Source organism: Centrocercus urophasianus, unplaced genomic scaffold (assembly GCF_019232065.1).
Source record: "Centrocercus urophasianus isolate 14NV4802_14NV808 unplaced genomic scaffold, USGS_Curo_1.0 seq_16, whole genome shotgun sequence".
Taxonomy (NCBI): domain Eukaryota; kingdom Metazoa; phylum Chordata; class Aves; order Galliformes; family Phasianidae; genus Centrocercus; species Centrocercus urophasianus.
In genome coordinates, this window is record NW_024884711.1 from 15,888,100 (window position 1) to 15,915,464 (window position 27,365).

At 51.1% G+C, this 27,365-nt stretch overlaps 1 protein-coding gene and 2 long non-coding RNA genes across 5 annotated transcripts; 1 reads left to right on the forward strand and 2 right to left on the reverse strand.

Moving 5' to 3' along the window:
• Positions 1-1,713: 1,713 nt before the first annotated feature.
• On the reverse strand, positions 1,714-4,995 carry EVX1 (even-skipped homeobox 1). The gene is made up of 3 exons (XM_042817547.1): positions 4,560-4,995; positions 2,939-3,189; positions 1,714-2,244 (listed from the first exon to the last, which is right to left on the reverse strand). Exons 1-3 carry the CDS (start codon positions 4,993-4,995, stop codon positions 1,714-1,716), a joined length of 1,218 nt encoding a protein of 405 aa, XP_042673481.1.
• A 17,807-nt stretch (positions 4,996-22,802) lies between these two features.
• On the reverse strand, positions 22,803-26,712 carry LOC122159200. 3 transcript variants are annotated; one of them, XR_006168404.1, is made up of 4 exons: positions 26,636-26,712; positions 23,835-24,036; positions 23,117-23,278; positions 22,803-23,020 (listed from the first exon to the last, which is right to left on the reverse strand). It is a non-coding gene; the product is annotated as an uncharacterized LOC122159200 (long non-coding RNA). The 3 variants fall into 3 exon arrangements; XR_006168405.1 differs by having other exon boundaries at positions 22,803-23,010; positions 23,117-23,283; XR_006168403.1 differs by having other exon boundaries at positions 23,117-23,283.
• On the forward strand, positions 24,650-25,505 carry LOC122159201. The gene is made up of 2 exons (XR_006168406.1): positions 24,650-24,837; positions 25,048-25,505. It is a non-coding gene; the product is annotated as an uncharacterized LOC122159201 (long non-coding RNA).
• Positions 26,713-27,365: the final 653 nt, after the last annotated feature.

Below are 27,365 nucleotides of genomic sequence, written 5' to 3' on the forward strand. Positions count from 1 at the left end.
CAGCCCGACTCGGTTCGGCCAGCTTTTGTCCTCCTGCTTGGCGAACCGCAACTGCACGGAGGTGAAATTCGTCTTAAGCAACGCTTTGTTGGTTGGTTTTTTGTTTTTTGTTTTCCTTTTTTTTTTTTTTTTTTTTTTTAAACAAGCGCAATAAAAATGTGGATGATGTGTCGTTTAAATGTGCCTATCAGCTTTGCAGTTAGCGGTGGTGGTACTGTGGTGGTACTGTGTTTTGTTCCGACACGGTAACAAATGATGACGGTCTTTGGGCTATTTAAAAATAGAGTCAAATAAACAAATTCTGTTTTGGAAGGAACTTCAGCCCAGCTCGATGTGCGTGTTTGCTTTCAGAACTGTAGGCTGACGGAAACCCGAGCAAAAGCGATGGTGCTACCTCCTTCCGAAATACCTGAAGGGGAAAGGGGAGGGTATGCGGAAGAAATCCTCCTCCAGAAGGAAGAGAGAGCAGTGTGAAGGGCACATACAGATGCAAAGAGCAGGGTGGGGAAGGAAATAAAAAACAGCACTTGAAATGTAAAAAAAAAGGGGGGGAAGAGGGGGGGAGAGGGAAGGGAGGATGGGAAAGAGCCGCATCCAGAAGTCAGTGAGAGAAGGCAGTACAAAGGAAAGGAAATCGCCTTTGCTCCAATTTACAGACTGGTGATTGTCTGAAGGAGTGCTGCTCCCTGTCACCTAATCTCTTCCCTTGGCGGCTTGTTAGCGTTTGGCACGGGGGCTCTGCTCACGGAACATTGTACATTCGGTATTCAAAAACCCTTCTTACATATACATCACTTGCTAATTTCGTCGGTGTGTGCACATTTCAGCGACTGATAATAGGACGTTGTTATTTAAAGGACAAATAGCTCTGACCCGTAGAGAAGCAGCAGCTCGTGTTTTCTTTTTTTTCTTTTTTTCCCTGCCAATTCCTGTCTACCTCTTAAAACTAAAAGTTGGAATGAAAGAGGAGATGCGATGCTGCAGTTCTGCTCAAAGTGAAGGAGGAGACAAGGGACAGTAAAGAATGCAATTAAATCACGATAGCAATGCACAGAATGTCAGGTTTTTTTCTTTATGGCAAAGCATTGTTTTTCTCTATAGAAATTACTGGATAATACTATTGAATTGCAATCCTGAAACCTTTTGGTTTTGCTGTTTGATCGTTGGTTTTATTTTCTGAACGCCCCGGTGGATCGCAGCTTTGCTTTCTTCATGCGCACCAGCCATTTCGTTATCGAGATAATGTTTCTTTCAAGTATTTCAGATTTCCCCTCTCAGTCCCATAGCTCTGTGCATAAGGTCGGTTGCTGTAACCCGCAGAAGTTCTGGCCCCGGTAGTAAGTCTGTCAATCGACAAGAAAGTCCCCGCTCATCTCTGTGTTGAATGAAATGTGTTTCATTCAGGTAGATTTTGTTTCTTCTCCGTGCTTAAAACCCTTCTCCGAGATAAATCACTGCTCGTCCCTGTTCATTTTTTTTTTTTTTTCCTTTTTCTTTTTCCCCCATGGAATGTAAATCCTTTCAAGACTGAGTCATTTTTAGTCTTTTTTGTTCTTTTTTTCTTTTTTTTTCTTTTTTTTTCTTTTTTTTTTTTTCCCATAGGTGTCCACTTCTGGGGATAGAACACGATTAAATTAACATCAACCGTACGTACATTAACTCGAAGAGCACCCGGGAAAGGGGCGAACTATTGAACAACCCTGAGACGAAGCTTTATCTCGTTAAAGGTACTTCTTCCCGCTGGTCCATGGAAACCGAGGTGGCTTTGCTCAGCACCGAGGGGGTGAAAGTGAGGAAGGAGTCCGTCCTGGTGGTGGCCGAGCAGGTAAAGTCTGACCCGGCGGGTCTCTGTGCCAACCCGTTGGACGGGCTGCCGTGGCACGCCAGGCACGAGCAGGGGCTGCCACCGGCGCTGCCGAGTCCATGGCTCGGGGCGGGGTACAGAGAGGGGTGCCTGAAGGCGCAGAGCAGCTCCGGTCGCGGGTACGGGTGGGACAGGACGCGGAAGGTGTCCAGCGGCCGCAGCGGGGTGCTGAAGGGAGCGGCGGCCGAGGCCGAGGTGGCCCCGATGCCCATGTGGGAGTAGTAGGGCAGGGGCAGGTGGGATGGGAAGGGGTAGGGCAGGTTGCCGGTGGCGGCCGCGTGGCTCATCATGTAGGTGTAGAACGCCGGGTCCGCCGGGTGCGGCCAGGTCATGGCCAGGCGCTGCCGCTTGTCCTTCATCCGCCGGTTCTGGAACCACACCTGCGGAGAGAGGGGAGGCCACAGCCGTCACCCGCCACTGCCGCGCATCTCCCGGCTCCGTGCGTGGCTGAGCCCCGGGACCGCTCCCCGTGGCCGAGCCGACACCGGCAACAGCCCCCGCTCCTTGAAGGGATCGCTTAAAGCTCTGTGAATCCTGAGAGAGACCCAATGGGGTTATCTCGTTTGGGTGCTTATCTCCCTTTCTTCCACAGGGGCTCGTTCCAGGGAACCCTCCGGGCAAACCCGACCGCTCTGCCTCTTGCAGACAGAATTACCTGGGATTCCTTCTTTTTTTTTTTTTTTTTTTCCCCTAATTTTATTATTATGTGGTGCGAATGCTACAGCAAATAGAGAAGCAGAGCGGGGAAAAAAGAGATTCGGAGCTTCTACTGCCCTCCTATTCCCTCCCTCGACAGCCGAGAGAGTTTTGGATTGGGCTGAGGAGAAGATTAGCTATAATCCAGTGGGGAGAGACCGGATTAGCGGTGCTGGCTGGGATGGCCCCGGAGCCGCGTCGTCCCCCTCCCCCCGCAATGCCGCATGCTGCGGGGTGCGGGTAGGGCCGGGAGAGGGGCGGGGGGCGGGGGTGTGAGAGAGGGCTGCGCTGGCGAAGTGCTTTCCCGAGTTTTGCAAGGAAGTTTGGCTATATAGATTTATATCGTGCTAATTGGAAACATGTCCGATCCGTGTGTACCTTGATGGTGGTTTCTGGCAGATTTAGAGCAGCCGCCAGCTCACATCTCCGGGGCCTGGACACGTAGTTCTCCCGGTAAAACTCCTTCTCCAACCGGGCGATCTGCTCGCGGGTGAAGGCGGTGCGGTACCGGCGCATCTGGTCGCTGGCGCTGCAGCTCAGCGGGCCCTGGGAGCCGCCGCCGCCGCCGCCGCCCTTGGGGTGATCCCCGCCGCCGCCGGGGCTGCCGGCCCGAGTCTCGGAGCACTGGCCTAAGAGTGGAGCCAGCAGGAGGGACACATGCTGGGAGATGGGTGGGCACGGGGGAATGCTCCCCGCCCGTCACCCCATAGAGCTGCCCTCTCCCCCGCACGCCTTCCCGTTTGTGTCTTTTTTATGCCTGCTCCCCTAGAGTAGGGATGCTTGGGAGATATCCATGAGAAGCGGGGCTGGAGAAAGAGGTGATGACTCAAAACATGCATACGGCACCCCGGCAGTGACCGCCGGGCCGCCCGCTCAATCCCCGCGCTGTGAAGCCGGAGGCTGCCGCAGCATCCCCGGCTCCGAGGGCTGGGAAGGGCAGGTGTGCCCAAGGCCTTCCCGCAGCCCAGTGAGGGCCCGGGAGCGGAGCAGTCGGCGGGCAGGAGCCCAGCCCCCACCCCGGGGAGGGGGTCAGGCCCTGGGGACCCTCTGCTCAGCCTCCAGAGCTCGAGGTGGGATGTTTTCCGAGAGCCCCTAAAGGACGGAATGGAGGCAGACATCGCCGTCCGCACTTCCCAGCTTCTTCTTCGAGTGATGGAGGAGCGGGGAGAGGAGAGAAGCGGATCGTTGTTAGGACTGGGGGGGCTCCACCGGGATGAGAAGGTGGGAATAGGGAGAAGGGGCTGGGGGAGAAGGGGCCTGGCCGCTGCGTTTTCTTTCAAATGCAACTCTCTCTCATTGTGCCCGAGACCAAAGGCAATTAATTCATTGGGACCATTTCCGAGCTGGCGCCATCGAGACACAGAAGTGACAAGGTAATTTGGACCTCTTTTTCTTTTTTTTTTTTTTTTTTTTTTTTTTTTTTAACTCAACGTGCAAACAAGGACCTCTCCGCCGCACTCGGGGCAGGCAGGAGTCGGCGAGCGATTTTACGGTCTTTACGGGCGCTTCCGCACTCGCCCGGGCACATTTCACCCTGCGAAACCACAAACAGCTCTCGGCCAGAAAACCCGTTTGATGTTGCTCCCCCGTGCCCACCCCCTTCGCGCTCAGAACCGCGCCGCTGGGGAAGATCCGAAGGGGTTTCCTGGAGAAGGCACCGTCCGCGTAGTAGGGAAGGAAGAAAATAAAATAAAAGGATCGGTGCGGGGGGCTCTTGACCCAGGGGCCCTGCGGGACCGGCTGCGGATTTGATGCTCAGGGAAACCTGGCTGCCCTCCAGGGGCGCGGCGGCTGCCCGCTGTCGTGCCCTCCGCCTCCCCAGCGAGCAGCTCGATGCCAGGAAGCCGGGGGCCGAGGGATGGACTGGAGAAGGGAATCCCCCCGCCACCCCCGCCCCGGCTTTGAGGGGAAGCCCCCCTCCGGCAGCCCCCCGCCCCCCGGTGCTGCCCCCCAGCCCGGGAGCGGGAGGGGGCTGCAGGCATGGGAAGGAGTTGGGTACCTTTGCTGTGCTGGTACTCGGCGCTCCCCGTGGCGCAGTCCGGGGTGCAGCTCACCTCGATTTCCTCATAGAAATCCGACTCGGTGTCCGAGCTGCTCTGCTGCCCTTTGCTAGAGGGGGGCTCCGTGCCGGGGGGTTGCTGTCCGGCCCCGAGCAGCGCTGCCGCCGCCGAGCGGCTCTCCGGCACCGTCCCTGTCCCCGGCAGCACCTCCACCTCCTTTTCGTCTTCTCCGCCGCCACCTCCTCCTCCTCCTCCTCTCTCCCGGGACGACAAGGGGCCAGGTCTGGGGCTGAGGCAGTTCCGAGGGATCATCTTCTCCTGCGGCTCCGGAGCGGGGCTCCTCACCGTTTCGGCCAAATTAGGCATCCTCTTGCCAACCAGAGCGCCAAGTTGCGTCCCTTCCAGAAACATCACCATCTCCTTCCTGCTTTCCATCGTGGCTTCTCTTAAGGGAGGGGGGAAACAAATCCAGATCTCGTCCCCCCCCTCCCCGCCGCTCCCTCCCCAGCCCCGTGCGCAGCCCGCGACCCGCTGCAGGCGGTGCGGAGGAGCAGCGGGGAGATGGGGTGACCTTGTGATGCGAGCGCTGCTCTGTGCCGTGCTGCTCTGGGAGGGATCACCATTGCCCTCTTCTTTCTAAGCTGTCATCCACAATGGTGCAGTCGTCATTACAGTACCACTAGTGACGCCACACATTGATTGCCAGCGGATAAATAGAAACGTCTGCCATGGGGAAGATGAAAGGAAGAGTCGGAGCTAATGGGCTCAACGCGTGATGCACCTGGTTTAGGAGCCGCGATGGAGAGGGAAGTGTGAAAGGGAGATGCATATGGAGCGGAGCTGCAAAGAGGTTGTAACATGCGGGCAGAGTTCCGCGGGGGGAAGCCCCGCTTGGCCATTAACAGAGCCTTTTGATTGCTTTAAGCCACCGCCTTGATGTAAAACCGAGGCGAAGAGCCTTAGTCGCATCCTGGGAGTGAGAAGATGCGTACCGAAGCCTCTTCCTTCGATGCATTATTTATTGCTGGCAATCGGCTTCCGCAGAGCTGCATGGATGAGGCGTTAGAAATCCTTTGCAAACTCGAGGATAAGGAAATGCGCTACTGACATTCGAATGTAGAAACAGCCTTGGCTTCTCGTTATGATTAAGTATCGGTGCCTGTTCGTAGAGTTTTGATTGAGATTAAACGATAGTTGAAAATTCGGAAATGCGGTTACAAATTTATTGCTTTTTACAGCGGAAAAGATAGAACCGACTTCACTTGTCGTAACTGTAGGTAGTCTGTCTACCTGGTCTTTATCATTTAGTCTCATTTCTTCCTTCATTTTCCATATTTTCGATTCTCTTTTAGGAGGGTTTTCGTCCTCCTCCCCTTTCTACTTTTTATTTAATAGTTTTGCATACATTGTTATCTACTTTCAGGAGGAACAACTGCGAGAAGAAGCTCTGCCAGAGCAATACAGAGAGAAATTCGCATTATCAAGGCCAGAACTCGTTCTCATCAGCAGACGCTGCAAACCAGAGATGACGGGGGCAGCCACAAGGACAGCACTTGTCTGAAAATCAGAGACCTCGCACCCCAAATATGTGCTCTCCTTGGTGTATTTCGATATTTCTAATGAGTGCAGCAAGGATCTCATCTCGAGTTCATATTGACTCGCACGTGTAGTGTCAGGTCATTCTCACCATCTGCCGTAACGAGATTGTTCTCAATTTTTTTTTCTTGGAGCGTTATTGGCTAGTCGGGTTACAGAAAACATTCAGCCAATTACGTTTCCTACCCGGTAAGGAATTTACTGGCATATTTGAAGTGACGTCGCTTTGGTAGGGAACGGGCAGAGCAATGGGAAACACGCTGGGATTTTCTGTAGAGCCCCGCGAGCAGGAAGCAAGAAGGCAGGCAGACAGAGAGACAAATAGACAGACAGACAAACAAACAGACTCCCCATCCTCTCGGTCCATGGGTGAAGACGTGCTGCAGCAATAGAATGCCGATTTCAGGGGGATAAAGCAGGAATTTTTACAGGGTACCGCCACCAATCTCTCGCTCTGCCTGTGAGACACGCGTACTCGTTTATGGGCACACACACCACGCACCACCCCGCTCAGACCGCACTGATTTCATCACACATGTGTTGCCTTATGTATCGAAAACTCCTCGCTCGGTTCCCTTCCCCTTCTTTCCCTTGCCAGACTCAGACCCGATGTGTGCCCTCCGCGCTCCTGACGAGGACCCGCCGCCGCAGTCCGGCTCCCGGGAGCGGACAGGGACAGGGGAGCCCCCGAAGCGGGCTGCAGAATCGGGCCCAGCTGCTGGAGAAGGGATGAACGGACTGACTTTAGCAGTCCGTCTCCACCGCCTCTTGCTCTCAGAGGCCGGGGCTGGGACGGGGAGCGGTGCACGGGGATGAGGGCAGTGCGGAGCGGAGCAGCCGTGTCGAGATGCGGCAGTTCGGGCAGCGCCGTGCCCGTGGGGCTCTGGTGGCCGCTTCGTTACTGGCTAGTTTCGTGTCACCATCGCCTCTGAGGGCTGCGTGAAGGATTCGCCTCCCCCGAGGCCCCGCTCAGAGCCGGTCTCACGGGGAAGCTCGCCTTCGGACTCCCTCCTGGCTCAGGCAGGTAGTTGAGGAGGTCTGTTGTGTCTGCGCAGTTCCCCATTACTACCAGTTTTGGAGCAGCGAGGGGAGGGACGTTCATATCTCTTTCTGATTAAAACAGTAACAAGGAGCCGAATGCAGAACGCAGGGGAGCTTCCCCAGACGGGCCGATGTACATGATGACTGCCGGGAAGTTTGCAGGAAATCTTCCTGTCTGCATCAGGTTGGAGCCCTCGCGATGGTTCCCACCGGTTACCCCGGCCGATCCCCACCGATCTGATTATTTTCGTTTCTAATCCATTGCTGCCTCATTCCTCGCCCTGCTCTCAGCCCGATCCCACCGGACACCACCCCCGGAGTTTGTCGCTCCCGTGCTGCTGGCCGTTGTGAGGGGCGGTGTGAGTCAGCGGCAGCACGGGCTGCAAAACACACACTTACACACGGACAGGCAGTCAGACACCCTACACGCAGAGCTATTTGCCAAGAGTAAACACAGAGCTCAAGGCCCGAATGGAGTCTTAGTGAAGGGGAAAAAAAGGAAAAAAGAAAAACAAAGAAAGAAAAAAAAAAAAAAAAGAAAAAAAGGCTCTGCTGGGCTCAAAGTGCATTAGCACGGCGCTTCGTGCATTGCTTTTATTTTCACAGCCCCAAGGAGGATGCACGGCCACGACAGCCCCTTCCCACACAGCCCGTCCCGTCCCGTCCCGCTCCCCTCTCCCTGTGAGTGATGCTGCGCCGGGAACGGCTCCGGCTTTGCCTCTGCCTTGTGTTTCCCACAGATCTGTCAAGTCCGATTTGGAAGGAGACTCCCTCATTTGGGATTAATTTCCAGGCAGATTGGAAAGTATATCTCTACGGGGTTTTCTTTTTTTTTTTTTTTTTTTCTTTTTTCTTTCTTTCTTTTTTTTCTACAGAGATTTTTATGAAGTCTCCCTCACTCTGTTGGTCACAATCTGGACGTCAGAACTACCCTCAAAACTTTCCAAACTGATTTATTCCTTCGACCTTTCAGCTCTCCTTGCTGAATTATGGCCGAGGCAAGAGCAGGGAGACAGCATTCAGAAGGCACAAATCGCGGCAGAAAGGATTCCCGATGTATGAGCAGGAAACGAACACAATCTCATCCCAAACCAAAGAAATATAGAGGGGCATTCAAACATTTCCAGAGTAACATAACCATAAATCAAAGGTGTCCCTCAGAAGTGCAGAGCCCGGAGAAGGAAATATCCATCACACACTTTTTAGCCACGGGAAATTCCTTTTCTCCCGTCGGTCATTGGATATGGGGACTCGAGGCCGATGCTGTCCTGAGGTGGCTGTGATCCCACGGTGCAACCACAGCCCGTCTGAAACACAACCCCTGTCGTCTCCCTAAGACAGGGAAAGCACTGGTAAATCGCAGAACAATTTAGTGCCAAAGAAAGCACTGATATGAAAGCACAAGCAGGCGACGAAATCAGACAGCTTATTTTTCCATTTTTAATGGATAGTGTTAACAATAATGACGTAATTATCACTGTTCTATTAAGGCTATTTTTTACAACACAGTTAGAGGTGGAAGCTTTGGAAAGAAGAGAATGATAGGTGCATGATGCTGGGCATAAATACAAGCTGATAGATTGACAGCAAATAACACATAAGTGCACTGAGGAGAGAAGACAGAGCTGCGAGTAGGATGTGCCCAGGAGAGCGTGTAATGTCATTTACAGGATCCGATCCAGCACAGATATCTGCCTCTGTGTAGCTCCGAATATGGGATCCAGGCATCTGCATGGAAGGCATCTGCTTTTCTTTTCATTATTATTGTTTTCCTTGCTAGCTGCCAGAAGCAGCATTTCTCTGCCACCACCATAGGCTTCAGAGATTATAACTCGTTCCACCAAAACCTGAAGAAGAAGGGCCCGGTTCTGCTCCAAGAACAACCAGGACAATTTGCTCGTGGAAACCAGATCTGCTGCTTCACTGTTGTCAGTGAGTACATTGTAAAGGAATTTGGGCTTTTGATTTCAGTTGCTATCACTTCCAGACTCGTCAAGAGCCATAAAACTGCTGCATCTTTTTAGTGTTACCGTGAACTGTAAAAACATAATCTGCGTGGCAAACTTACTGATTTGAAAACAGAAGAATATTTATAGTGCGAATTTCATTTGGCAGAAGGCACAGGTAAATGAAAATGAACAGCATTTTGGTGGATCCCATGTTGAAGATTTTTGATTTTTTGTTTTGTTTTGTTTTAGATTGAACTGAAGGGAAACTCAGCCCCCAACTCTCCATGCTGTACATCCCCAGGGCCCCCATCATGGGTGTCTGTGCCCCGGGAGGAACGGGGCATTCATGAGGGGTGTTTGTCACACACGGTATCATTGGTGTCTGCCTCATCACACAGCACGCAGTTACAGCTGGCAGCTGTCTGTTCCCTCTTGCAGAACCTCCCTTTCCAGACATGGGAAGTTTTAGGCCTGATTCTGCTCTATATGGGCCAAATTGACACTGAGCTGAAGCAAAGCTACGTTTCCACAGTCTTATCAAGCCAGGGTGGAGAGAGTTGGAACCGAAGCTCAAAGCACTGGGGATAGACCCTGAGAGGGAGAAGTGTAATCCCCATCTCCTCTGGCAAGAGAGATTGGGTTCAGAGAAGCTGTGGATGCCCCATCTCTGAAGGCACTCAAGGCCAGTTTGGGTGGGGCCCTGGGCAGCCTTAGCTGGTGGCAGCCCTACCCATTGCAGGAGGGTTGGAACTGGATGGGCCTTAAGGTCAATTCCAAACCAAGATATTCTATGCTTCTGTGATTCCATCCCAGCTTGTATACTTGGATCCTGGGGACCATTTTCTTCCCCAAGAAAGGATCGAGAAATCTCTATGGAAGGTTTCTCTGAAGAGCTGAGGGACCTCTCACAATCAGGGGATTGGTTACTCAAGTGTTTTCTGAAGTGAATGTATTGCTCCAGAGACACAACTGTACATCACTTGGAAAGAAGGGGAATTTTCCTTTTGATTCATGTAGGAGAAGAAATGACCTCATGGGAACAAACTACAGATACATGTAAAGACACTCCATTTGGGGGAGGAGGAATGGAAAGGTATGTACCAAAAAAATATTGGAAAATAGGCTAAAAAACTAAGGGCAGAGGCGGGGGGGGGGGGCGGGGGGGGGGGGAGAGAGAGAAAGAAAAAAGAAAATCCAGCTACCTAGCACAGCCATCCCAATGGCAATCTCCTCACTCCATGCTGATGATCCTGAGAAAAGTTAATGGACTGAGACAGAAGTTTTGTCCATCTCTGCCTCATTCAAGTTCTACCCAGGGGAAAATAAATAAACAAACAGACAAAAAACAAACCTTGAATATGGACCTCAGGGACACTTTGACTGAAAATTTTACCCAATATCTACTATCATGAATCAAAAGTCAAAACCCTTAACGCCCAGCCATGAATTCAAGAAACTTTGACTACTGGCATTCAAGATGAAATAACACCAAATTATCATGATACACCTTGACAGCAGCTGTGGCTGCCTGGTTTATTTTTGCACCAGTACATCCATGCAGAGCTCTCAGGGGTAGCACATCCATAGGCTAGGTTTATCTGACAAGAGCAGAACGTCCATCCCAGAGCTCTAGCCAAGTACTTCAAGTTGTTTCACTCAGCTCTGCCCCGGGCTTGCATTCTGAGTGCATCCTCAGTGCCCACTGCCTCTTCTTCCCCTGCCTGGCCAACCCATGGTCCACTGGCCAGGGACAGGGGTGCCTCCTGTGGCAGGTGAGTGTGGAGCAGTGCCCTGAGCACTGATGGCAGCACTGGTGAATTCTGCTGATGGGGATCAAGCTTGCACACCCATGCTTGTCTCTGTTCTCTCAGAGCTCAGCTTTGGGTACACTCTGAGCATCATGCTTCGGAAGACTATTGAGCCTATGAGATAAAAATAAGGCAAAAGTGGAGGTGTAGGAAACTTTCACAGTAAGTAACACACTTTCGTCAGCGGGCACTGAGTTCAGCTAGAAACAAACAGGGAATCCTGAAAGCCGAGCTGAGAGACAGACTATCATATGTATTGGCATATTGTGGGAGAGAGAAATCAAGGCACGTTCGTGCAACTGCCCTGCCTGAAAGTGGGCGTGAGAAAGGCTAATGTTAGAAGCAAAGCTCAAGTGCCTGTGTGCTTGCTGTTTCTGAAAGAGGAAATGAGCACATACTGGGAAGCCCTGGCAGGGAAAGGCAGGGGTTGTTTCTCAGGAAGGGCAGTACTGCCCGAGGCACGGCTAATAGCGTGAAGGCTGCAGACGTGGTTAACGATGCTCTCTCCAGGGCTGCCCTGCAGTGCTGTTCCGTGCTGGCCGGCTCTGGTTCTCTGCCGGCTCGGAGCGCACGCCTTCAGAGACTCATCTGCCGGGAACAAATCCCAAAGTCTCTGGCATCCATGAAGGATTCGAGGAGGGAACTCGCCCAGCCCTGGCTCTGCGGGGCTCCGGCCGAAGCCGAGATCCCTGTTTCCCGGCCAACTCAGTCCTGCGCATGCCTCCCACTCCCCTCCATGTGTCGCATCCCTCCTCCCGCAGCGCCAATCGCCGCATCCCACCTCCTCCTCCCACCCGGCCGGCGGTCCGCGGCTGTGATCACCGCGGCCCTACACAAACTGCTGTCTTCTTGCGCCCCCCACTGCTGATGGGCCGCAGAGATGAAAGGAGCCAAGCCAGGTACTCGCCCATTCTTTCTTTTTTTTTTTTTCCCCGCAACAGAGAAGCCCTTTTCCCAGGAGCGGGCGGGCGGCGGCACACCGGGCAGGGCAGGAGACAGCGAGTCCGCGGCACCTCCGAGACTGGGGGGCACCGGCACCTCCCGATGCCTCCCCCTGAGTGTCACAATTCAGGACAAATTTTCTGGTTCTTTCCGAGCTGACATTAGCATCATTTTTCCAGGCCAAGAGCATTTTGCTCAGACGTAAAAGTTCTGGCAACGCATCTAGGGAGAGAAATCACTGTTACAGCGTTACATGTGAACTGGAACAAGTCCTTCCAGCACAGCACCTGAGAATGTCATGGCACATGGCCTCCGTTTGGCTGCAGTTGTCCATCTGTCCCGACTGCACTTCCCACTGCCATTGGCTACCCCAAAAATGGAAAGGTGGCTGAGGACTGGATGTGCAGAGTGTGAGTACAGAGGAACAAACACTCCCCTGTGCTTTAGCTGGCTTCACCATCTTCTCCTGAGACATAACATAACACTTCTTCACTTAAATCCATGGTATATGCCTTATCCCACATCTTCTCTGACATGCATATCCATGTATCTGTATATAAACACACACGTGCACATTATTTATGACATTTACACATGTAGATATATTCTTCCTGCCCTCGTTCTCTCATTAAAATCCAGTTTCAAAAAATCTGCTCAAATCTGGAAGGACCACATCAACGTGCCAGCACATACCTCCTGCCACGAGTATGCAGCAACCCGAAGGAATCCTTCATTTCCAATCCACAACACCCGTTTTGAATGCTTTTAGTCATGCTGCCAATAAAAATAAAAAATAAAAAGTGAAAGTCTGTGGAACACATCCCATGTGCTGCTCTTTTCTTGTTAAGTGCTCAGGTACGCCTCGATTGCCGATTTTCTACTTAAACCTGACTCCTGCTGGGTAGAAAACGCGAATGATCCGATCTTTATCTCCTCCGCGGGGGGGGCCCCCCCGGCACCAACACGGCAAGACGCTCCCGTATGGAAAGGTTTGAAACTTTTTCTATTCACTGCTTTCCCCCTCCAGCTCTTCTCTCTCCTTTCCCCTCGAGGATTATCACTGTGGTTCAGTCCCCGCACCGCAGGGACGCGCCGCCCGCAGCTCTCTGCCCTGCCCGGCCCGCAGCCGGAGCTCGGTCCCCTCGGCAGAGCCGGACACCAGAAAACACGAGAGGAGGCACACACGCTTTAAACACGTTTTGACTCTGTTTTGCCTAGCAGCAGGTTGCCGGGCCCTTGAGACGCATGAAGTGCTCTTTACAGGGAGCCACGCTTTGCTAAGGCATCCCCGACCCCCTCCCTGCTCCCATTTCCCTTGCGGCAAATAAGCACTCCGTAGAGAAGGGAAAATCCTGAGCAAGTTAGTTCTACTTCCTAAATATGCTTAATTGCAGTTGCTAAAGTGCTTGGGGAAAAACCCTACCTATCGTTCTCTATGTTCCTTTTGAAAATACATCTATATAAATTTAAAATAAATAAAGAAATAAATAAAACAAAACCCTCCCAACTCAGATACATAGAGTGTGAAAGGGGAAATGCTCCTTGACACCCAGGCTGAGTGCAAGAGATGCACTAGAAATAGGATAAAGCCAAGAGCACGTGCTGCCAAACTCCTTCCTAGTGGGGGAAGGCTGAAGGCTGCAGAGGGAAGCTGCACAGTGGGAGCTGGTTGCTCACCCTGTCGTGGGTGGATGTGGATTTTCTGTGGAGGAGACAAATCCACCAACCCAATCCAGTGGAGCAGTGTGGGCTGAGCTTGCTGCTCACTACACCCTGCAGAGCATCTTCTGCTGAGACGGTGGGAGGGAGGACACCGAACGTTGTAGTAGACAGAACACTTTTAATTGCATGGAGCTTATTATTTTACCCTACAGAAGGGACAGTGAGATGGTTCAGGTCCTTTTGAGGTCATCTGGAGGCTGGCTTCAATGACAGCAGCTTGGAATGTAGCAGTGGGAATGACCTCTATCCCCTACAAGCCTTTCCCCTAATGCCAAAGTCACCAAACCAACTCTGCATTGCTTTATACTGCCCCAGAAGGAGCTGATTTCCAATCCAGTGCTAAGGCCTGGAAAACTTTCTGCCCTTGAGTTGGCAACTCCCAGCAGAACACAGAGTGGACATACCGAAACCATGTGTCCTAAGTGGCTGCCACACACAGCACGCAGCCAAACAGCCATCCTTCCATTTCTTTTCTTTTTTTTTCTTTTTAATGACAACATCGCCGTGTGTGCTTGTATAAATCCTCGGTGATTTCACAGCTCCCCATGGTAATATCACCAGGCTGACTCTTATGATTTCCTCCACGCCTGCACAGTTTTGGATTTATAGGTCTCTTACATACTCATTCACAGAAATAAAAAGGGTGGGAGTGGAGACAACTACATTTCTGGCTGCTTTCTGAAGTTTCCATGCCAGATCCATGCAAGATCTAGTGCTTTGGAAATGTGGGTTTGTAAACCAATCCCTTAACTTGCACCCACATTAGGGGGTTAGGCACACACTCCCATGCACACGTACCCACAAAGTCATGCCTAAAGAAGGGTTAAATTATCCTTCGAGTATGTACTGTAAAAGATAAAGAAAAGAAAGAAAAAAAAAAGACACCCAAACTCCCCCCAAAAACCAGTCTTGAAGGAATCTTTGTATAGCAGATGCATTAATCCCATATAATAACCACTCTGGTGCCTGCTGGGTCGGAATTCCCCCAGCACTGAGAAATACGAACTTTGTGTGGATTAGGATGAAATCAAATGGATACCTCAGCATGAAAATTGGACAGTGGAAGAGCAGCTGCTGGGAGAGCTGAAGGGTCTGTGTTTGCAGAAGATTAAGGCCCAAGCCAGTGATCACCAGCTCAAGAGAAGCAAATGCAAGTGGCAATGATGACAGGAATCAGGAAAGTAGTGCTCTAAACCTGATAGCTCCTTGCGTAAGAGGAATTCTAAGCTCATCTCTCCATACAGGGGATGTTATTCCACGCTCCTTACTTCTATGCTGTGCGTTTGCCAAGTGTTTTCCTGATGATAGCACAACCTTTAGAGAGAGCCCATCTCTACCTCCCCTGCAAGAAATGGCTCTGCAGGAGAGCTCCACAGAGTAAGTGCCAAGGAAGGCAACACGTGGGTCTTGGTCAGAGCTCTGGCAGATTACAGGAGATCTGTATGTGCCCCACTGAAAGCAGTCTAGAATAGAAGCCAGCACTTCACTCCTAGGACAGGCGCTAATGTATGAGTTAAGGGTGTTCTCAGTGAAAACAGGGTGTTGGATTTGATACCTTTTAACAGGAATAACATATCCAACATTTTGCTAGAAGCCCAAGTTCTCTTCATGGACCACTGGCCTCTGCAAAGGGGCTGGAAGCAACCATGTTGGAAAGAAGGCAGCCCTTCAGCCAGGTGTCTGCAGGCTTCCCACTCCAGCTCAAGAGAAAGGCACCATCTCCATATGAATGGCAGACGTGCTGCCCATAGACTATACTTTCCATGGCATCAAGCCTTTACACTCGGACATGAGATCCTTCCTAAGGAGTGGCAGTCTCCCACCAAGACCCGTGAACTAGAGTTTCCTGTGTGTAAGTACTTGCACTCAGATGCACCTTGGATTCACTAGCTAATCAAATACGTTTTTATTCTCTCTCTGCCTCCTACTTGGAGGATTTTGCACACTTCTTTGTATGGCAGAAGTTAATAAGAACAGTTCAGAGGATGTGTGTATCACACACAGTGTTAAAAGTGATGGATATTTCTTTTGAGCCAACCGACACTTTTCAGTGGGTGCTAGCTTTCGGATGCCTACCCATTTACTACATAACAAAGAGTTGGATCTGACCTATGTACCAGGCAAGTTCAATGAGTAATTTGTACTTTGTAATCTGTAGAGTGACACAGCTCCAGATAGAGAGCTGTTATTAAAGAAGTCTGTGACTGGAGGCTAAAGACTTGTTCACACATGGAAATGGCTGCTAACATCCATGCAGAACTTGCTACTCCACCTCAGATCCACACCCCTTCTCAGCCTGGATGAATTTCCTTGTTAGACAAACCCAAGTTTGCAATGGAGATAAGGAAGAACACAGGATCTCATTCAGAACAAGAATGTTCATGTATGGAGGTACGCAGGGAGGCCCATTGTATTTTAGACTCAGATCCTATCTTAATAGTAGATGCTAATTAGCACGGTGTAATCCTTTCACTAACTTCCTAGTTCATCAGGAGTGTCCTGTGATGGTTTGCACCAGGTTCATCTCATCTAAGTGTAACCAAATTAAACTCAGATGAGGCAAAGGGCTCCTGTAAGTCTCCATGTGGATTTTTGGTTGGAACCACAATGCAGGGCACTTAAATTCTGAACTTAAATTCTGTTGGGTATGAGGTGTTCAAACTAATTCATTTGGAAATGGAGGAGGCCTCATTTGAGCAGAGTAGACCCACTCACCCCCACTGTGCCTGTCAGACCACTGGAGAAATGATGATGCACTCAGATGCAAGTTAGCATCTCGCAGCTATGACAGCACAGCTGATGAACACAGCATCTCATAGTCCACCACAGTGAGATGGAAAATAGGTTTGTAGAAACCACTGCTGGAACACATTAATTAGAATCGCTGACTCCTGAGCCCTGACAGCTTTGCTGACAGGGCAGAAGAGATCTCTACCTTCAGCTGCTTCATTCCCAGCTATTGTTATTAATTAACCTAACATGATTTCAGTTTAAATTAACACACCAGACACCATGGCTGAGGAGCAGACATCCCCCTTTTACAGCTGGAGCAAAAATAGCAGTAATCTCTTCAGCTACGTCAGCTAAATCGAAGATGAATCATCAATCATGGCCCTCAGCTAAATGCTGTGCTACCCAGATACCCTGCTTATGCATTTACTCCTGCTTAAACATCTCATTTCTGTATGAGCAGCTTTTTGGTCAGCAAGAGGGCAACCAGTCAGCATGTTAAGATAGTAATGACTCAGGAATGGGGATGTCACCTATGGAAATGTCACCTGCGGAACAGTTAAACCAAACATTACTTCTTCTGTAGCCTATGTAAGTGGGTGCACAGACATAACTCTCACTGAAGTGACAGGGTTTCTTTTGCTGCAGACCAGCTCTGAATCCTCAACAATAAATTTTCCTTGGTGTTATCCATGCTCACATGGGCTTGTTCTGATTCACAATGCTGCTCTCCCATCTGGACCGTTCTGCTGAGCTCAAACTGCTCAGGCTGTGGCCATGTCTACATGGCACTCACACACTGTATACTGCTGTATGGGATATCTCCAAAACAGCATCTCCAAACCGTGCTAAATCACATTCTAGCCCTGCCTGATTCCACGACACAGGTTTGGGACTGAGCCTTGTGACATAGTTTAACCAGTTGGAAAGGCTTTTTTTTTTTTTTTTTTTTTTTTTTGAATCTCAGAAAAAAATCTGTTTAGAAGGCACTGGAGTGTGGATGATGAATTTAGGAGGAGAGTGGGAGCCAGGAAATCTGGAGCTCCTTTCCTGCCTGACTGCTGGCTCTGTGGCCTTGGGCAAGCCCTAATCTTTCCGACTCCACTTCCCGGCCTGTAAAATATCAGTTGCTTCATGGTGATGGCTGCAGTAGTGACCGGTTGGCAGTTTTTCTATGGTAAAGAAAACTTTGAACATTATTGCCAGTAGTATTTTAAAGAGGAACAACATCCTCATTGTTCATATTGATATTTAAGGACAATAAGCTCAGAAAAACCCACCCGCTCACCCTATTCATCAGGATCACTTTACAGCACCCCTGCACAAGTCTGTGTCTGGAAAAGGGACAAATCCAGTTTGTAATCCGATTCATCTGCTTAGGGGCATCCCAGGCATTATACAGCTGCTGTGCAACATCTGAAATGGAAACAGCCCAATTTTCATCAGAGCAGATTTCGACTGGAAGAAAATTTTTTTAAATGGCAATCTTCACGCTTTTCTCTCAGGCTTCTATCCTGTACCACTTTCTCTTTTTACCCATTTTGATCACACAAAAACATCTCCCTTTTCCCTCTCAGCAAGTTAAAATGAAACTCCTGAAACTTTGCAGATTTAACATCTCTGTTTAAGATTTTTTTTTTTTCATGAAAAATGGCTGCTTGCTGTCAACTCTTTTTCAAGCCACCTATGTTCTCAACCCACTCCCAGGGCAGACTCTGGCCAAGTAAGCTGCTGCTATCTTGTGTTTCCTAGTTGTCCCCAGTGCTTGTCCACCACCTCTTTTCCCAGAGATAGAAAACCCACTGTGGTAGGGGACATCTCTGTGTTTTCCACTGTCTCGTGGAAAATTGAGTCCTGCTTAATGGTGCTAAGCAGCAGTGGCAGTAATTACAGCAGTGAAGAGGTACAACGAAGGATTTGTTATCCCTAGTAATTCCTCACTGCTGGAGCAGTCCCAGGGGCCATTCTCAGCCTATCTGACCCATAAAGGCAGGCGCAGCCAAAACTTCCTGGCCACCCTTGCTCCAGGACTCTGTATGGAGGGGTGGGAAGCTGAACCAAAGGACCCAACTGTAGTTCGGGCTCTTCAGAGGTGGCAAATATATTCCATCTGTCACACCACTGCTTGGCTCTGTGAGCACTAAGTAAATTTGAAATATAGCCCAAACCCTCTATAAAAGGGGGTAATAATGTAAACCTCCAAGATCTATAACCAATGCTTTGCACTCTCTAATGTTCTGTTGTAGATTTTATTGCAAGAATGTTTAATAGAAAGTCATTTACCTACACCCACATTCTGGGTAGGACAGTATTGTCTGACAAGTGTCTGTCTGGAGGAAACCACAGCAAAGCCATCATAACCAACTTTTTGTGGAAAAGAGCCTTTCTTATTAATTCTGTAGTCTCTGGTTATTTCCCTTCCATTTCCTTGATTCCAGACCTCACTTGCCATTGCCCCTGTGGTGCCTACATGCTCTGCTTAGGAAGCTTTAATAGAGTTTTCATCTCTCATGTGACAAAGAATTACACAAGAAGGAATGGCCCAAGCTTTTGTCTAGATTTCTCACAGAAATCCTGGAACTAATTTCACAGTGCCACACTCATGAGAGGACTGACACTGCAGTACTCAGCCATAAACAACCACATATTTCCCAAAGCGTATAAGCACATGAGTGTAGGGGGATGGACTTGGAAGACACCGAATGACTCCTCTGGAGAAGCATCCTTCCACCAGCTGGGAGAAGGAGCTCCTCCAGGGCTGTGAGGTGAGTGCAGAAGGGTGCTCAGCCTTTGGCTCTGAGCTGGCTGCTGTTCCAGGGCAGTGGGTATTCATCACCTGTATGATTCTAGTTGAACGGTGTGGGTAGATTTCCATTGTAAACAAGACGCTCACACGAGTTGAAATAAAAAAATGAGACAGGAGGCAGGAGAAGTAGCTGCTGTGCCTGATGGCCACTGATCCTTTCCATGTGAGGGGGTAACCTTTGGTAACCCTGGCCCCATGTCATGTGACAGGGCCAGGAAATAAACCCTGGGCTCTTACCAGCACTCCTGTGTGTTACACCTTTATTGCAGTGATGACAGGTTGATGGCTCCACTGAAAGGTTCTTTTCCTTCAGGGAGTCCTGTCCAATGTTCAGCTTTATCCGTCCATAAATGCTGTCTAAGTAGTGTAGGGTCCTGGAAAAGGTTCCTGCTCCCCCTCGACCCTCCTGCCAAAGGCTGGCTGGGAAAGGGGCCCCTCACCTGCCTGTCAAAGTCACTAACTCACTGTCACCACGGCCAGCTTTCTCCTCTTCACAAGTGGAGGGCACTTGCCTCCATGGGAGACTTTCAGAAGGATCCTCCTTCCCCCCTCCCTGCCCCATCCCATTCCATCCCATTCCAAACCATCATACTGAAAGAGCAGGCAATCCTCACATGCTTTTCTTGGATCTCAGAAAGGCTAGGAAAAGAAGCTCTCGATTCAGATAACTCCACTGACAGACCATAGAATGACTTATAGGTTTCTCTCCCCACCTCCCCCCTCCCCCTCCCTTACAGTTTTATTTCTCCATTTTCCTTCCTGACAATAATCAGGGGGATTTTGAGAAGCTGCAGGGTTACCCTATGTGCAGGGTTGCTGTGGAGATATTGAGAATAAAAATAGTAATAATAATCAACTGAATAAATAAATGAAGTAGGAAGGCTGCTGATCACAAATTGTGAGCTCCCAGTATTTGAATGCAATTATTGCCTGTTTTATTCCTCCCCCACGCCCCCCAGCTCTCTGTTAATTACCACTCGTGGGAAAGGTAAGCTGACCGGTTTGATAATTCCCAGCACCACAACAAGTGGTAGGAACGAGTTTAAACTGGAGATCCTGAAAGCTTTCTCTTTGCATAAGACGAATTTATAGCTTGGAAACTAAATATTTGTTCAAAGAACTTTTGGAGGTGTTTGAGCACACAGGGGAGATGAAATGGCAGATTAAATATTTCATTTACATGCGATAAGCACGGCATTAAGTCCTATCTTAATTCTTCACCTGTTTTCTGAAATCCTTTGACAAACACGAGGCGTTTCAACTCTGTCGAGCAGCTCTGGGGCTCGTGGGGCTGTGCTGTTTCTGGCCGGGAGCACAGGGGCGGACTCCGGTCCTTAACGGGATCCTGCGACTCAGGCTCGCTCCTTTTTAGCAGGAGGCATTTGCAACGCTCTGCTGCTGGGGAAGGATGGGGCTGCGCCCAGGAAACCAGATCTCGCTGCAGGGGGCACGCTCCGGGGACGAGCCCGGGAGAAAGGCTATAAATAGAAGAAACAAGCCGATAAACAGCAAACAGCGCTTTGCGGTGGGAGCGGGACCCGCAGCTCCCGGGGCTGTGGGTGCTCGGCGCGGCGGTCCCTGCCGTCTCGCTCTGTATAAACCTGAAAGTCTGCAGAGGTGCGAGACGGAGCCCCTCCAGCATACAGGCTTCTACACAGGCTCTGCTCTCTCTCCTTGCCAGCAGAAATGCAGAAGAGAGAGAAAAAAATCACTCTCCCGCAGGCTGCATTCAGGGAAGAAAAAAAAAAAAAAATACATGTGTTTATCCATAGATTTAGGGGATCGTTCCAGAGTAGAAAGTATGTGTAAACATGCAAATTTTTACTCCATCTAGAGTTTACTGGAACAAAAGTTATTCCTTCCTTGTACTTCTAATAGGGAAGATTAAAACAGTACCAAATGTGAGCATTAGCGGCTTTGGAAAAGGGGTTTGCTCTTTATGCCCTAAATGCCTAAACCTAATATTTGGAGGTGGCACACAAGCTGTGATCATAAAACGGGTTTTACTGGGAAGCCATGTTTACTTCTTGTTTATCAGACTTATTTTAATTCATTCTGGGTAGGTTCCAAGAGCTGTGCTGGAGATTAAAGGCAACTGCACACCCCAATTAGCAGCCAGTCCTTTCTAAGCAAAAATATTTCTGAGGGGCGAGATGAAAGTGGGATCATTCTGTTCATTAACAGTTGGGCACTGGGGCGGATTACTTATCTCTAGACAGCTCTACCTTGGGCTTGAACCTCTCAAGATTTAAAACGAGTGTCCTCTTAGAAGTGAAATCCCGTTTGAAAATGCCTCTCTGGGAGTGACAGTCGATAGAGCTGTGTGGTACGAGGGCACTGACCGGCAAAACAGCGGCTCTGTGCAGGGCTCTGAGCTCCCCGGCGGAAAATGTAGCTCTGGGGCACTGATCTCACGTGAAACTCTTCAAGTGAAGTCGCGGTGGAGGCCATAAAAATCTTCGCTTCCATTCAAGCGAGGCAGCAGAATATTCGCACCGTTCAGGGGGGACGGTGAGGTGTGGGGCTCAGCAGAGCGTGTTCAAAAGGACCTCACAGCTCCACCATCTCTTTCGGAAGGGTAAGCGGGTGCAAAGCAAGATTTATAGGCCTCTGTGAAGACGTGAGAATTCGGTCTTTCGGGTATAAAATGTGCTCCAGAATAAAGTTTCGAGGTTTATTTGCTCGGTTTTTAGTTGATAAACTCCATATTACTCCGAAGGGAAACACTCCTCCGGTTTACCGCACGCACAGGACGAGATTTACTCTCGCACAGAGGCTTTGCGCCCCCTTACCATCCCGAAAAACACTCGTTGGCCGCGGCCGAGCAGCGCGCTGAAGGCAGCCCACGCCCGGCGCCCCACGCCCCAGGCGGCGATGCCCCCTCCGAGCCCCGCGGAGCGGCGCGGTCGCGCCCCGGTGCTCACGGACGGCCCCGCCGCGGCGGAGCCGCTTGGAGCAGACGGCTGTTAGCAGAGCCCCCCGTGCCGCGGGCTCGGCAGCTCTGTCCCCCCGCCGTTACCCCGGGGTAAGTCTCCGGCGCCTCTTATTAACCTTCTAATGAGTAGGAGAGCCTGGGAAGGCGAGCCACCGAGCCGGGCTGAAACCCCCGGGATCCCGACGGGGACCCCGACGACTGATTTATTTTCTGTCATTGTTTTACCAGACAATGCTCGCTTCCCGAGGAACTTCGGGAGGCTCGGCCGAGTATTGTTTGGAAATATCTTTGCAAATACCCCGCGTGCCCTTCGTTTCAGCCAATCGCAACACCTCTTCGGCTCCAACGAGAGAAAGCTCGGATCCTGCCTTTTATTGAAACCAGCGGAGGACCTCGGGAGGAGGGGGCGGGAGGGGAGGAGAAAAGAGGAGGGGGAGCGGGGTCGCGGGGAGCTGTCCGTCGGCATTAATCACGGGTCCGCTTTGTCGAGAGGAGACAGCGCCGGTGCGTGCAGCTCACATGTGCCGACGGCCGCTCTCCCCTCTTCTCCTGGGCCGGGAACCTCACCTGCACCGGGCCCCGTGGAGCGCGGAGAAGGCAACGCGGCCGCGGAACCCCGGCACCTGAGCGGCCCGAGGCCCGCCCGCAGCCGCGCCCGCAGCTCCCCGTCGGGTGCCCTCGCCCCGTCGCCTCCGCGGGGTTTTCCCCTTTCCCTTCGCTTTCTGTCTCCCTCCCTGCCCCCGCCGCACCTCGCTTTGAAGCACGCAGGGTGACAGGCTTGAAGCAGGTTTGTCCCCAGCTCGCTGGGGCGGGTCCTCGCTCTGACAGCCGGCTGGGGGCACGGCACTGCGGCACGGCTTCTGGGCACAGCGCCTGGCTGCAGGTTTTCATGTGCTGCTCTGGCTGCCCTCCTCGAGAGCCCTTCGAAACACTTTTGCATAAAACGACATTTCGAACATGCACTCCCGCACATCGACAAACACATCCGTGGCGTATCGGACTGTAGACGTGAGTGCGGTGAGCCTACCTCCCTCCTGTAAGTGACCCTTTGGATACTTCGGGGATTTTCCTTCTTCTCTTTGCCCGTCTTCCTGACATGCATTTGCCTTTAGTCATCAATCGGACAGAAGTTTTTCGGGGCTATCTCTGCGGGAGAAACCTCTATTCATCTGAAGGAGCCCCATGTCCCCTGCTCTGAAAATAACGTAATATATTCAGTGCAGGAGTGCGTCTTCGGCACAAACGAGCCTAGAGCGCAGCCCACATCCTGGTCCTTATTTCCCGTGAATCGGGCGTTTGTATCCACCGATGTGAGTGCTACTTATTCCTCGCTGAACAAAAGTCCCCATCAGCTCCCGAAGGCGGAACCCCGGTGGGAGCGGGGAGAGCGACTCGCGGTGGGCTCACATGGCATGAAGGGCAAACGGACTGCAGGAGCAGGGAGCGGGTGGCCGTGCGGACACACTCTTCCCGGTTCCTCTCGTGGGGACATCGCGTCCTCCCCTTCGGCTGCCCATCTCCCATCCCCAGAAGGATGGGTGCATGTCGCAGCCCACTCGAATTCACCCTGCCCCGCTCCTCTGCTCGGAGATGCAGATGGAGGAGTTCCGTTGTCGCAATTATTATTATTATTATTATTTTCATCATCATCATTATTATTACTATCATCACCATAACTTTTATTATTGTTATAAGAGGTCCCACCACCCGAGCCAGTTAGCATAGAAACCCTCCCGTACACATACGTTCATTCCTCTCCCAGGTGTTGGGATGGGAAGAAGTATTTTGGCTGTGTTACAGCTGATGCTTTCCCAGCCAGCTCCTTTCCCAGTATTCTATCCGTGACGGTATGATCCACCTCACCCTTCCATAGAGAAGGTAATACTGCATTTCTTCTGCATGCACAACCTTTCTGATGTCCCTCCTTGCAGATGAAATGTCCGGCTGCTGAAAGAAAAAGAGGGAAAAATTAAAAAAGAAAACAAAAAAGAGCAAAAAATAAAAAGGAAAAATAAGAAGGAAAAATAAAAAGGAAAAATAAAAAGGAAAAAAATCAGAAGACTGTGAAAGGAATAAAACCCTAAGTCCATAAAGATGAAATGTAACGAGAATGTTGAATACATAACGCTGCTATATAACAGTTTCAATTAGTTGAGTAAGTCCTCTGTAACGTCTTGTAAAGGTGTAAGGACACGTTTACAGTATAAGCAACATAATGTTCTCAACTGTACGAGTTAATTATTTCCAGATTTCCTTTTTTTTTTTTTTTTTTTTTTTTTTTTTTTAAGGAGAGGTGAGTTTCACAAGTAAAGGCTCTGTCCGGGTATAAAACAACCGATGCATTTTTCCAGCACTAAACATTACGAGTTCGTAATTAAAAACGGAGGACAGAACGGACAGCTAAATAAACGGATTTGGGGATTTTACGGAGAATTTTCCCGGGACCGTTCAGAAATAAGGGAGCACTCTTTTGTCTAACGCTGAGCTGCGGTTATGGCGATCGTACCTCCTTAGCGCAGAGATACGAGCGCCGAGCAGCGCCGACACAGAGGGCGATAACGCCGCCGGTACGGCCGCGGAGCTAACGCGCTCTGCGCAGCGCCCGGCTGCCGGGCAGTGCGGAGCAGAGATTCGGGCTCCTCCATCCGCAGCGCTACCAAACGAAGCTGAGCGAAGATGTTTGATTTCTTCTTGAACGCTTCCGAACGCCTCGAAACAACCGCTGTAAGGTCTCCGGCGTTCTGCAAGGTCTGTGCATAGCCTCGGCTCTCCCTGGTGGCTGCGTTACGCTTCTTCCCCTCGATGCCCCATTGCTCCCGCGGGGACCCGTGGGACAACTCAACCGGCGGGGCCGAAGGGCAGAGCCCAGCAGGGAGGCGCCGTTGCCCTTTTTTGCTTTCCTCTCGCCGCGTCTCCAAGGCGGCCGTTCGCTCATCTCCGTCTTTGTGTGCCGTGAAGGTCGCCGGGCTGCGAGCGCTCAGTGCCCGAGGAATTGAACTTGCCCCCACTCCACTGTGGAGACGAAATTTCACCCTTCCTCCCTGTGCGACTGCGCTGCCCGCTGGAGCCCTCTGTTTGCAGCTTGAGCCCACCTCCCTCCTGCCGGTTCTACTATAGTTTCCCCGGTATTTCTGCACATTTTAATTTCCTTCAGAGTGGGTGTAAAGCCTCTGTGGGTCAAACCGGTGATGAGAACGTTTTTATTTTTCTGAAAGGATGGGATTTCCCATGCTTGGGCCTTTCCTGCAACAGAGCCCAGGACCTAAGGCTCCCTGTGAAAGCTTTGGCTTAACTCCCTGTGCTTCACTGCTTCCAAGCATACACCGAGGCAAAGCAAGTATTCACTGGTAAAAATCAGCGCAAAAATTAGCTGTCACCGATTGATTGCCAATAAAAAGGCCCACAAATCCCCCTCACTTGTACGTGTTAACCAAAAGTTGTCTGATTTAAAACCAGGTGCTAGCGGCGGAGCAAATAAAGAGTTCCAGATTTCTATTAAACAGACATCATTTGCTGCACTTTTTGTTCACGAGGAGCAGCTCACCTTGGGCTCACATTCCGTGTGCTCACTGTGGGGACAAGAAGGAAATCCTGCCGAGGATTCAGGGAGAGGTTTAAGCACTGAGCTGGGAGCTTGTCAAAGATAAGGCTTTCTGAGAAGGACACACTCAAATGCGCCGAGACATTGGCCAACTAGAAATTTTTTAATTTTACGATGTTTGTAATTCTATGCATATGTATGTACGTGTATGTACATCCCAAAGCCTTCTCTAGATTTCTGTATGGGTCACTGTATGCACACATGCTGAGGGAGGCAGAGCGGCGCTTAAGAGTGAGGAAGGGTTTCTGAGTCCTGTGAGGAGTCTGAAGGTACACTGCAGAACTAGAAACCTGGGAGCCATGATTCTTGGTTTAGTTTTGTTTTCCTTTCTTTTTTTCCTTATTTAAAAATTTTCTATTATGATCATTGTTTTCGGGGAGCTCATTGTTTTTGTTTTGTTTTGTAGTAAGGTAACAGGAGCAACGAGTTTCTAATCTCTATTGGCGAAAGCATATTTTCACTTCTGAGGGCAAGAAGAACGGGAATGTGTCTCTGACCCGCACCGGGAACATATATTGTTCTCAAGTAGAAATGTCAAAGTAAAGTCATTTACCACCTGGACGTCCTTGACTTCGGATGATTAAAGTTTAATCCGAGGTGTGTGCACAGCTTTACCGTGTTATTTAAACACATCAAAGGTCATAAAGGGATTCCAATAGCATGAATCGTACATCTCTGTGGAGAAATCTGTGTTTCATCCCAGACTAAGCTGCACAGAGCTCGTTAAAGAATGAGAAAATAAAGAGAAAGAAAAGGGGTTGGAAGGGGGAAAATTAATATAATTTGCACCGAGGATGGCAGAGTTCAAAGCGGCCGGAGGGTCCCGCACTCGGGGGCTACGCTCGGGCAGGGCAGAGCCCTCCGCAACCATTAGCTGCACAGACATCTAGCGGGAAAGCCTCGCCACTGCAGCCCGCCCTCCTCGGCCCCCGGGCAGGCGCTTACCGGCTCTTGACCGCCCGGTTCCGTCCTCTCCTCCGGCCGCTTCTCCCCGCCGCAGCCTCCCGCCGAGAGCCGCCGAGCAGCGCGGAGCGGGCAGCGAGCAGCGGGCAGCGGGCAGCCCCGTGGAGCGGCCCTCGCTCGCCCCATTGGAGGCCGCCGCCGCCACCCGGCCCCGCCCGGGACCTGCCCCGACGGGACGGGCCCCCCCCAGACCAGACCAGGCTCGGCCCCGCTCCCGCGACCCCTCCGCCCGCCGCTCTCCGCGCGGCTCTGCCCGCCGACGCGCTCGCTGTGCCACGGGCGGTGCTCCAGTGGCAGGCGAGGCTCTCCTCCTCCTTCCCTCCCTCCCTCGCTTGTGCCGCCGGCTCTGTCGCTGTTTACCCTTGCGATAGGCGATGGTTATCGATGAGCGGCTCGGGACCAGTCGGGGCGGGCAGGGAGGTGCTCCGGGAGGGGCGAGAGATTGTCTGGAGACCCTCCTGCTGCTCCTTGGGAGGCGGATGTGGCTGGGAGCGGGCAGAGAAGGCGGGGAGGGCTCTAAATCGCGGCTAGCGTCTACCTCGACCGCGGGTCCGGTGAGAGAACGGGGTGTCCCAGGAGGGAGAGGACATGAGAAGCTCCCCGTGAGGGGTGACACATGCTGGCACTTGAGCCACCGACCCCGTGCTGGGGGGATTCCAAGTGTCCCCTTCTAGCAGGTGATCTATTGGTCTCGACGAGCGTTGCCAAGCTG